The sequence below is a fragment of the Vigna unguiculata genome, chromosome 1, assembly GCF_004118075.2.
Source record: "Vigna unguiculata cultivar IT97K-499-35 chromosome 1, ASM411807v1, whole genome shotgun sequence".
NCBI lineage: Eukaryota > Viridiplantae > Streptophyta > Magnoliopsida > Fabales > Fabaceae > Vigna > Vigna unguiculata.
Genome location: NC_040279.1, coordinates 23,200,526 through 23,212,907, shown reverse-complemented (window position 1 = coordinate 23,212,907; position 12,382 = coordinate 23,200,526). Strand labels below are relative to the sequence as shown.

Here is a 12,382-nt window from a genome sequence, read left to right as displayed (position 1 = left end):
TTAAGTTAGACATAAATTTCACTTCGAATATAGTATTAGAGTCATTATTTATAAAGCCTATCCTAACGAGATTTCTTGGACATTATGTTCCTCTTGTTATCAGACTCCTAATGAATCACCCATTAATTCTAGTCTCACGCATGAATGTATATACTTCGGCGTGAGGAGGTGTTGGAAGTCATATATCGACTAGAGATAAGACAATTTCATACTGGGATGCAAACCTTACTTTACAAGTCGGTTTTGTGGAGTTGAATTATGCTTAAAGCCCAATTCTTAACAAATTGTGTGATCAAGGACATAAAGATTATTTATATGGAAGATTATATAATAATTGTCATCTCCATGAAGATCCATACAAAGATAACTTTGCTAAAAGATCATCATTAAGAAAGTTGAATGTATACCATCTATGATAGCTCTTTCATATTAAGCTGTGCGTATTTAGTTTTTTCTGTATAAATGTGCGAAACTTTTGTATTCTTAATCTTAGGATATTGCACACTTTCATCGGAGTAACTTTATTACGTGAAGGATCAAAATACAATATTTTGTTTCCCTGCAACAATGATGAAGTTGAGTTTAGATTAATAGCTCAATGGGTATTTGGAGTCTTAGCAGTTACTGTTCATAATTCACACTCTTACAAGATTGAATGAAGCATGTTGAGTTCAATGAACACTTTATCACAGATTTGTATAATTTTTACCTTAATGAATCACCAACTTATTTAAATTTTATTGAAGGATCTACCAAGACAACCTTTTGAGCATTGATATCTTTTTACTAACTTGGAGGAGAGTGTAAGTTAATTAGAAATATTAAGATTTTATTGTTGAAAATAAATTAAAGAGATATAAATAAACTATGAATGATATATTTATCGAAATTTGTAGAATCAAATTAAGGGTAATTAATAGGAATTATCGAATTCAAGAACTTCAGGGTTCATCTCCTACAAATAAGGTTTGGGGGACAGAAAATGCTAAGAAATAAGAACGAACATATTTTAAACGAATCTTATTCTCCTTTCTCACTTAAAATGACAAAATAAACACGTTCTCGTAATATTCTTTGATTCATCTCAATTGATGAAAAATCTCAAATTAATAAAATATAATTTTGAGTAAGAATAATAAAGACTTGTATTAATTTTCTTTTAATAATTAAATTCGTAACTTATTTCTAATAATAATCTTTTACTCACTTTTATAATTATTTGGCATTTATCTAAATATTTTTTATATTTTTATTTGATAATATTACTTTCATAATTTCTTTCTTAATATTTAATATAAAAAAAGTTGTGTATCTTTTTATATTAAATACTTAATATTATGTTTTTCTTTTGTTATAATTATTCTTTTTTATCAAAATATATTTAATTAATATTTAGAGTAGTAAATAAACAGTATGATATAATTGTTTCCCAAATGAAATAGAAATGAAACAAAAATTTCATAATCATCTATTATTGAAATGAAAAAATGAATTTTTAATTTAGATATTGGGACAAAATGAACCCGTTGCCATCCAACCGTTGTCTTTGACCACGTATGCAGTTTGTTATGACACTTACATAACCGTTGTCTCCTCCTTATTGTATCGCTCTTTCTTTTTCTCACGAGATAGTAATGTTTCGATGGATGCCAATTTTGTTGAGGCATCAGTAATAAATCCTAATTAGATCAAATTTACTTTTTAGAACACCCGTGTTTTGCTTTTTTTTTGGGGGGGGGGGAGATTTGCTTCCAGTTAATGTGGTTTATTTTCCTTATTTGTTTTGCATAGTTGCATCCACGATTATTGGTATCGATTTAATAAGATATTAACTTTCCACAAATATTAAAGAAAGAAAACAAAGACTTATTTTATGAGTAAAGAAGTTCATTTGTTCCTTATCATACACAGCTTGTGATTGTTCTTGAGTTTTCTTTCTTATTTTTTTCCTTGTGTATTCATGCACTGGTCAATATTACAAAGGACAATATTTCTTAATAAAATCACTTTACCTCACTAGCTTCTTCCAACTTCCAGCTGCAGATGCAATCAATATATCAAACTCCATTGCTGTACCTTCCAACACTTTCCTTTGGTCAAAACACTCTTCACACCTCAAAACACACCAAATACGGAACAAAAAATCTGTCCCAGTTGTATGCACTTGCACACTAAAGAATGAGGACAATAAGTAATATGACCAGCACAACAACAACAATTACAAGCACCCACCAACACTGTAAAGAAAGGAGTATTATATGAGTAGTCAAATAACATAAGAATGATGTACAAGTGTAATAACATAATAGCATTAAAGAATAATGTTGCGTGCTGGTATGATACTGGGAATATTTTTTACGTGCAGAGATGTTAACATGTAAGGGTAGTGTGCACTGAGCAATGCCATTAGTAAGAAATAAGAAACTATTTCTGAAAAATAAATTCCAAATGTAAAACATGAAATGAACGGCATCATATTTTAATGTTTATAAAGACAAAACTCAAGCATTAGTACGATAAGATCTTTTTGACTCACCCATGAGGTTCTGGATTTCACACTTTTGGAAGCCTTGGCTAGCTGGACCCTAGCTTGGGTTGTTGCACCAGCAGAAGCATCAATATTTGATTGAATGTCATCTGCCATAATTATGCATAAAATATGAACTACTAGAATAACTAAATGTTTTGGCAACAATAAGCAACTAACATGGTAATCTTATTTACCAATAACAACTCCCTGATCATGAACAAGAACAGCAAGGTCCTTGAATATTTCATTTGCTTGTCCAATTTGCTCTTCTACCTCTCTAATTCCCTGTTCTCTTTCACCAATCATGGCCTCGTTGAATGATATTTCATTATCCAATAGAAGTATCTCTTGCCTACAGTTTTATTTCAATGATCAATTAAATCAAACCATGAAAAATTACATTTCAATCGAGAGTTGAATAAGCCTGCCTATAACGGTAAGATAAAGATTAAATATTATTGAGTTCAATCGGTCCAGTGAACCAGCTGAAATGTTGCTGACTCACCTCTTCTGTTCTCTAATAAAAGGTTGACTTTCGACATCTATTCCAGTCGATTCTTCACCAGAGCCAGAGCTGCTTACACAGAAATTAAAAAGACCTCAAATCACAAGGGAAAAAAGGAAATTAGGTTTCAACAGTATAGAAGTCATTTTTACAATTATATATATACCTTTCGTCATAAACACTTCTAAGAAAGAAAAATAAGAAGGATAAAAATAAAGAAACACCACTTCTTTATAAACTAAAATTAACTTATGAACAAGTTAAAAAGAAAAACAGAGAAAAAAAATTGTGTTTCTGCGCTAATTTCAGTTTAGAGAAGCTAATTTCTATTTTACTTCTTATTTTTTTCCTTTCAGAAGTGTTTCTGAAAAAATCATACAAGTAGATTCATTGACCTTATTGGTAAAGTAGAAGAGGCGGAGGCAGGGGTGTAAGCAGATTCTCGCTCAGAAGCAAGCTGTTGTACTTTCTGAAACTCTTGCAATGTCGTTTGAAAATCTCTAGCAAGCTTGGCATCTTTAATTTTCTGACTAGCCTGGGTTTCAAAAAGAACAAGGAGGGTTATCTATCCAAACTTTTTTCCTTTTTACACAGATTCAGTTCTAGCTGATTTAATTTTGAAACACTCTCACTGTAAAAATCATTAGTTAACCAATTCGAAATTACCCGCAAGTGGAATGAAATAATTACTAGTAGAGTCAACATACATACGTAACAAATGATCATGATTACATAAGAACATGAAAATATTCACATTGTGAGAGAATTCAAATGAAAATCTTCGTAGTTTTTTCAAGCACAGTAAAATGGAAGAGCATCGAATACAAGGCGAAAAGTGAATAGCGAAACCAGGAAGCATAACCGGGGTATGATCAATTGCGGGTAATCAAAATTCAAAGTCCCACATTTGAAGCATCAAATAAAAGAAAAAGAAAGAAAAAACAAAAATTACATAAAAAATAACAAGAAAAGAGAAGCCTACATTGGAATTAGCACCACGATCAGATTCACTCAAGGATTTGAGCTTAGCTGAAGTATCCTTCACCTGTTGCAAAATCCTCTGCCTCGTATTGTGCCTACCAAACAAACCACTGTGAAAACACACAAAAAAAAAAAAACTAAATAAGTGGGGGTAACGTGACGGTACAGCTTCTGACGGTGTTCGGGAGTGTCTTTAACGGTTCCGACGGCATCGACGAGTCGCCGGAAAGTGGCAACGGAAGTGTTGATCTGGAATATTCCGGCGGCAACGGCCTGCGCCGGTGACTGGTTCCGGCGAGATGGAGGGTGGGGTCCACCTTGGATGTCTTGAAAACTCATGGAAGATGGAATGAGATCCTCCACTTCGGTTATGAAATTTGAAGCAAAAGTCAATTGCTTGAAGACCCAGAGAGGAATGGTTTCGGTTTAAGTTCAGAATTTGAGTTTGAATTTCAATTTAATTTAGTTTAATTATTACCGAACCAATTGAAAAGTGGCAGCATGACTCAAAAGTGACGAGTAACATTGCACAGACCCCACTCCCCCTTTTGTCTGTCTTTGTTTCGACCATAAAATCAAATTTTAAAATTAAAATAAGCACTCATTATGTGATTTTATTCGAAGAAAAAAAATGTTGGAATTGAGAGACAATATTAGAGTTAAAAAATCATCCATTCAATATTTTTATTCTTAGGTCATCTTATTACGTGTAACGTGTTCCTAGCATAAATGTGTGTTATCATAAAGTGTGATTGTTTAGATTAAGGGAAGGGATTAAAGATGAGTAATGTGATGGATAAGTTTGATAGATTATAAAAATGCTTTGAATGATAAAAATAAAAGATTATCATTTTTTTTTGTCATAAAAGTTAGGTTTAATTATTCTTTTGATTACTGTTTTTGTTTAAAAGTGTCAAATTGGTCTTTCAGTTTTTGTAAGTATTAATTTGGTCTCGACTTTTAAAAAATTGATACAATTTGACCATTTTCGTTAGATTTTTTGAAACAGATCAAAGATGTTTCATCAAAATTAAAATTGTTAATAAGAATGATTTGATTTATTGATGTAATTAACATAATCATAGTGTCAATTTTGTTAAAAAATCATTGATTCGCTTCAATAAATTAATGGAAAAGAGCCAAATTGCATCAATTTTTTTAAAAATCAGAACTAAATTGAAACTTAAAAAAACTAGAGAACCAATTTGAAAATTTTGAACAAAAACAGGAACCAAAAGAGTAATTAAATCTAAAAGTTATTATTATTATAGTTAAATATGTTTTTAGTCCATAAAATTTGACGCGAAATTGATATTTGTCTTTGTTCGAAACTTTAACACATTTGAGTTGTTTACACCGTTTGACACGTTTCTACTTCAATGCCAATTAGGAAACATGTTTGACATGTAAAAGTTTTCTAACATAATTGGGTTAAAAGGACATATCCATTCATTTTTAAAGTTTATGGACCAAGATGTATAAAAGTTTCGAACATTGATGAATTTCAATTTCATGTCAAAGTTCAGGCCAATTACATTAATTTTTTTTCACATGTCAAACTCGTTTCATGCTATGAGTTGTTATAAAATAAGCATTTTATACATAGATATTGCAAAAGATGGATGTTAGGTAGTTGGTTCCCACATTCACAAATTTTATGCAACTTTTCCTCTGCATATGTTGTTGCCCCACAATTTTCCTTTAAATGTTTTTCTTCTTCTTTTGCAAGCCATGATGAGTGTGGAGTTGAGCTTCTTTCGCAAGATGTGGGGTTCGCTCCATAACTCATGGTGAGTTAGCATAGGAGATTGGGGTTTTGGAACCCATCTACACCTAAAAATAGTTGACATATGCTCCAACCAAAGACACATCCTCACTCCCTTTTTTTCCTTTATCTATTTTTCTTTTCTCTCTTAATATTTTCTTCTATAATATCCTGGGTATATTTAATCATTTTTAAGAGTTATCATGCTAGTTCTAATATTCTCGAAAAGTTTGAGAACTTCTTGTTGTATCCTGAAGGCTTGCGCGACACACCATAAACATTATCGACTAAAGCTCCAAAAAGGTATGAGAAAAAACTTGATCACAATGCTTTCAACCCCATTTTTAACGAAAATAAAGTTAGGAACGACAATCCTCCTCTGGCAAATATAGTCAAAGGAGAAGATATAATTATTAAGGTCATTTCTAAAATACATCTTGTGACCAATGTGAGAAGATGGGTGGTAGACTCTAGTTCTACAAGGCACATCTATGCAAAAAAAAAAATTATTTTACCTCCCACACTATTGTGGGTGATGGAGAAGAACATGTGTATCTTAGTGACTCCAGGATAACTTCTGTTTTGGGAAAAGGAAAAGTTCTTCTAAAGTTCACATATGGGAAGACTCTAGCCTTTGAGTGATGTGCTACATGTGCCATCAATCAAAGTTAATCTAATCTCTATAGCCTTGTTTGGAAAAGTTGGGGTTAAAGTTAGGAACAACAATCCTCCTCTGGCAAATATAGTCGAAGGAGAAGACATAATTATTAAGGTCATTTCTGAAATACATCTTGTGACCAATGTGAGAAAATGAGTGGTAGACTCTAGTTCTACAAGGCACATCTGTGCAAAAAAAAATTCTTTTACCTCCCACACTATTGTGGGTGATGGAGAAGAACATGTGTATCTTAGTGACTCCAAGACAACTCCTGTTTTGGAAAAAGGAAAAGTTCTTCTAAAGCTCATATATGGGAAGACTCTAGCCTTTGAGTGATGTGCTACATGTGCCATCAATCAAAGTTAATCTAATCTCTACAGCCTTGTTTGGAAAAGTTGGGGTTAAAGTGTCATTTGAATCTAACAAGATTGTAATGACAACAAATAATGTTTTTTGGGGAAGGGATATTGTGATCAAAGTATCTTTATACTCAATATTTTAGAAATTATTAATCAATCTTGTTCTTGTGCCTATGTTATTGATTCATATGATGTATGTCATGGTAAATTAGGACATGTTAATTATTCGTATGTAATGAAATTACGACGACTAGGATTAATTAATATGTATGATAAGCAAAGTAATAAATATGATATATGCGTGAAATCTAAAATTACAAAGAAAGCTTGTCATTCTGTAGAACGTTTAACTAAATTGTTAGGGTTAATTCACACTGATCTACCTTATTTAAAACAAACCATGTTTAGAGGTGGAAAAAATTATTTTGTAATACTTATAGAGGATTATTCTAGAAACACCAAAGTATACTTAATCAAACATAAGGTTGGAGCCTTTATGTGTTTTTAACCTATAAAGCAAAAGTAGAAAATCAATTGAATAAGAAAATTAAGAGGATTATATTAGATAGAGGTAATGAATATGTTTTGTTTAATGAATATTGTGTTAGAGAATGTATTATCCATAAAGTAAGCCCACCATATTTACTTGAGTCTAATGGAGTAGTTGAGTTAAAGAATAAAACTCTTAAGTTAATGATGAATGTCATGCTTATTAGTTATAATGCACATGATAACCTTTGGGAAGAAGCCCTTCTACTGAATGTTTTTTACAAAATAGAATACCCCATAAGAAAACTGGTAAAACTCCCTATGAGCTATTGAGAGGTTATCAACCTAATCTTAAATATTTAAGAGTGTAAGGGTGCCTAGTTAAGGTAATGTTACTCGATCCTAAGAAAAGGAAAATAGTCTCTAAAACTTATGATTGTATGTTCTTAGGCTATGTTGAACATAGTGCTGCATATAGGTTTCTTGTTCTTAAAAAGTGATTTGATTGAGCATAATATTATAGTAGAGACAAAAAAATGTTGAGTTCTTTGAACATATATGTCCTTTAAAGGTTAATGATCTGATCAACCTATATATACTAATAGTGATGCCACATGTGAGGATTCGAGAAGAAGAAAAAGACAGAGGAAGGAAACTTCTTTTGGAGATGACTTTTATACTTATCTAGTTAAGAATGATCCAACAAGTTTTTTAGAGGCTACTAGTGCTCCTAATGCAAAATAATGAGATAAGGCCATTATGATTGAAATTGAATCAATTTAGAAAAATAATATTTGGACCTTAGTAGACTTACCTAAAGGAGCAAAATCCATTGGTTATAAGTGGATCTTTAAGAAAAAATTATCACCCTGATGGATCCATAGAGAAGTATAAGGCAAGATTAGTAACTAAAGGCTTTACCCAAACCCAACATACATTACTTTGATATACCTTTGCCCTTGTGACTAAGGTTTACTCTATTCAAGTTTTTTTGACTCTAACAATTATTCATAAGCTAGTGATACACCAAATGGATGTTAAAACCGCTTTTCTGAATGGTGTTTTAGAGGAGGAAATTTATATGACTCAACTTGAAGGGTGGGTTGTACCTAATGAGAGAAATAAGACTCTCTAATTCCCCTCAAGTCCAATACTGGAATGACTTGAGAAGTGCCATGAGAAAAAGGCTCATACCCTCCTACTATCATAGAGAGCTTATGGACAAACTCCAAAGGCTCCAACAAGAACTATGAGTGTAGAGGGTTATAGAAAAAAGATGGAGCTTTACATGATGAGGGTAGGAATTAGAGAGGAGGAAGAAAAACCATATATAGGTTTCTTAGCGGTCTCAATCTTAGATTAGAGATAGAGTGAAATTGTTACCCTATCAAGATTTGAATGATTTTGTACAATTGTGCATAAAAGTAGAGCAACAACTCTTGAGAAAAGGTTTTAAAACTATCAACTCTAACTCCAGTACCAAGAAGGACTACAAGAGAGAGGGAGAACAATTGGTAGAAGAGGAACCCTCTAGCCGAGGGAAAGAGAAAAGAGAAGAAAAGGAAAAAGAAAGATTAAGGGAGGGAACATCATCACACACTCACATAAGTGACATTAAGTGTTTTAAGTGTCTTGGTAGAGGTCATATCTCATCATAATACCCTACCAAAAGGACCATGATCTTAAGGGGTATTGATGTATATAGTAGCCAAGATGAGGAGAATGATAGTGGGAAAGAGGAGATTAGCACACCTAAAAGTAAGAATGCCTACCCTTGCAATGGGGATCTTCTTATGATAAAAAGAATGCTCTACAATCAACCTAGTCCCCAAGAACTAACCCAAAGAGAGAATATCTTTCACACAAGACGTAAAGTTTTAGAAAATACATGTTCTCTCATTGTGGATAGTTGCTCATGTTGTAATTTTTGTAGCACTAAGTTGGTTGAAAAATTAGCATTAACTATCATGCCCCATCCACAACCTTACAAACTCCAATGGCTTAAAGATGATAAGGGCATGATAGTTAATTAACAAGTGGAGGTTAAGTTTTCCATAGGAAATTTTGAGGATAATGTGTTATATGACATAGTACCTATGGAAGCTTATCACATCCTGTTGTGAAGGCCTTGACATTTTGAAAAGGAAACTACACACAATGGTCATACCAATGAGATAACCTTCACTCACAAGGGTAAAAAGTTTGTACTTCACCCTCTAACACCATCTCAAGTGGTAGAGGATCAAGTACAAATGAGAAAGAAGAAACAATAAGAAAAAGCTAAAGAGAAAAAGAAAGACACTCCCACACACTCTAGTGAGATCAACTATTCTAAGTGTCAAAGTAACATACACAAGTCCAATGATGCCTTAACAAAGGAGTACTCATGATAAAGGCCAAAGGCTTGTGTGGAGAATCAAAAGAGGTATTATTTCATCTTCATCTAGTATAAGGAAAGACAAGACCAAATAAGATCTTGTGTTCAAATGGGAAGTCACTCTAAAAGCACATGGATTCATCACAAGGCAAACAAGAGATTAAACGAAGATGCTTCTAAACTCCAATGGCTTGATCATTCATTAGATCAAAGGTGTATGATCTTTGGAAGCTACATGGTTTACATAATTATTCTACTAACAATTACCTTATTTTTTTTTATTTTCTGTAGAATGGTATTTGATCTTGAGGGAATAAGCCAAAAAAAAAATCTCCAAATCCTTTTGAAGAAGGATGTTGCCATAAGGAAACATGAATATTTTACGGCAAATCCTTTTGAAGAGAGAGGGGATGATGCCAACCACCTAGCCATGACCAAGTGCATACATAAGGATATGGCTTCATCGTGGAAGGAGCTGCATGAAGAAAAGTGATGATAAATGAAACAAGCATCAATGAAATTTAGCAGGCATCGCCTAACGCCAGATCTTGTGCCCAACGCAACGTGGAACTCAGGAGCACTGACCTTTGTTTAGTGTTTTAGTCATAACTTTCTCTACAAAAACTCTAAATGTGTTTATTCTTTTTTTGTTGGAAACTATGCTCAAAGGGCTAACATTTTACTACAAGAACATCCATGAAAGGTGCACTCCCCCTTAGGAAAATTGGATTGTCCTCAGGCCATCGTAGATATGCAAGGAATTCTAGTGGAGTCATGCTTGGGTAAGGTCCGTAGACATTGTGATAGAGGTACACCTGAAGGTGGAGTTGTCCTCTATGAATGGAGGCATTTTGTTGGCGAAAGTGCTCCATTTGCAACCTCAAATACCTCATATGCTCAAGTAATTCATCATTTATGTTGAGTTGAGGTTGTTGTGCTGGACCTGTTTGTTGTTCTTCAGTTGTTGTTTGTTCTACAACTTGTTGTTCTAACTATGGCTCTTTTGGTTGCTCAAATTCCACTAGGTTGGTACAAAAATGCTCAATGAATTTCTTGGTGATGAAGGGTTGTATCTTTTCAGTTAGTTCTACCTCCACCCCTTGAGCTTGGCAAAGAGTTGTGATTAAAGCTGGGAATCCCAAGGCACCTTTTGACTTCTCACTATTTTTTGAGTTCATATGTCATAAATTTGTGGATTTCTTAAGAAATAATGGTGACCACATCAACATTGAGATCCTCCCTCATTATACAATAGAGGAGATGGCATCTAGGCACATTCAAGTCGGACACATGGCCAATGGGCACTATATTTGTTAGGAAGAATGTCATCCAAACTTGGGCTAAGGTATTCATATCTCCTCTAAGTATTCTGAGAGGATTGTCATAGGGTCCAAGCTGATAGAACCTGTTGGGAATGCAAATGAGGTTTGCAATTGTTGTTTGTTTCAAATAATAATAAATATGGCAAGATTTGAATGAGATTATAAATATAAATTAATTTAACATTACAAATATTTATTTAACCAATTTTTAAATTATTGATTTAGATATGATAAAATGAATTTGACTCATTAGACCGATCTAAAAAAATTCAAAAAATAAGTTAAATGATGGGGAAAATGTAGTCTAAGTTAAATTAAGTCATTTATAAATTGTCTTAATTATAATGTCAAAATAGTCTCTTCCTTCATGATAATGTCTTAATGCAATCCTATAACTACTTTTTACAGCCGTGAATTTTTTTTTAAGATTTTCTTATTTTTCTTTGTGAATTTTATGCATATTAAGATTTTATAGCTCTATTTTTTTTCTTTATATTCTTCATACTATTACGTTGGACATCAAGATCTTGATTATGGAATTAATATTGTCCAATTGTATTTGAGTTGTTTATACGGTTTGACACATTTTTACTTTAATGTTAAGTCAAATACTATTATGAAATGCGTTTGAAATATCAAATAAACTTAACAAAATTTGATTAAAATGACTAAATCCACATATTTCGAAATATGAAGAACTAAATTAGGTCAAAGTTTTGAAATTGACTAATTCTAAAATTCACTAAAAGTTAAGAGACTAAAAACATATTTAACCCTTTAGTTTATGATAAATATTATGCTACATATTGCTAGTACTAGTCATTCTCTTTGTGCACACATCCAATAACATTTTCCATTAACCTAAACAAGACTATTCTATAACATGCATAGTTATTTTTTGTTCATCATAATCATGACTACCATAGTATTTTTATACATTCCAATGGACATTAGTACCGGTCTAAATAAGAGAATGTAACATAAGAAAATTTATGTCTTAACCATTCCCAAGCTTTTAATTGACTCATTGAAACTTAAAAAGAGTACTTCATAATAGTGTGAGAAACTTGTGTAACTATTGAAACATAATGAAAAACATCATAACATTACAACATAATGAAATTCAAAATGTTTTTTATGTATAAAAAATATATTCTAGATTATAGAATTTGAAATGCATTTCCAAGGATCGTGAATACACTTATAGATTTGAAAATGCATTTGACATCTCCCAATCCAGAATATAGAATATATCTGTATGTTAAGAATACTTCTAGATTGCAAGATCTACAAAGACTTTTTTAAATTTTAGCATCTATAAAGGAAACACAAAAGGAAACAAAAACAAAACCTTGTATTCATAAAGGTTTACGACACCTACAACAATAAAAGAAGC

At 32.3% G+C, this 12,382-nt stretch overlaps 1 protein-coding gene across 1 annotated transcript; it reads right to left on the bottom strand.

Moving 5' to 3' along the window:
- Positions 1-1,869: 1,869 nt before the first annotated feature.
- LOC114174559 (syntaxin-22-like) lies at positions 1,870-4,466 on the bottom strand. Its single transcript, XM_028059397.1, has 7 exons — positions 4,183-4,466; positions 4,018-4,111; positions 3,431-3,570; positions 3,036-3,104; positions 2,725-2,882; positions 2,537-2,637; positions 1,870-2,237 (listed from the first exon to the last, which is right to left on the bottom strand). Exons 1-7 carry the CDS (start codon positions 4,353-4,355, stop codon positions 2,172-2,174), a joined length of 801 nt encoding a protein of 266 aa, XP_027915198.1. The 5' UTR covers positions 4,356-4,466; the 3' UTR covers positions 1,870-2,171.
- Positions 4,467-12,382: the final 7,916 nt, after the last annotated feature.

Excerpts from the sequence above, each read along its gene's own strand:
- LOC114174559 (XM_028059397.1), bottom strand. The coding sequence starts at position 4,355 with ATGAGTTTTCAAGACATCCAAGGTGGACCCCACCCTCCATCTCGCCGG. Across the intron at positions 2,638-2,724 it reads TGATCAGGGAGTTGTTATTG|ATGACATTCAATCAAATATT; the intron begins GTAAATAAGATT and ends TAATTATGGCAG. Across the intron at positions 2,238-2,536 it reads TGAAATCCAGAACCTCATGG|TGTTGGTGGGTGCTTGTAAT; the intron begins GTGAGTCAAAAA and ends CTTTCTTTACAG.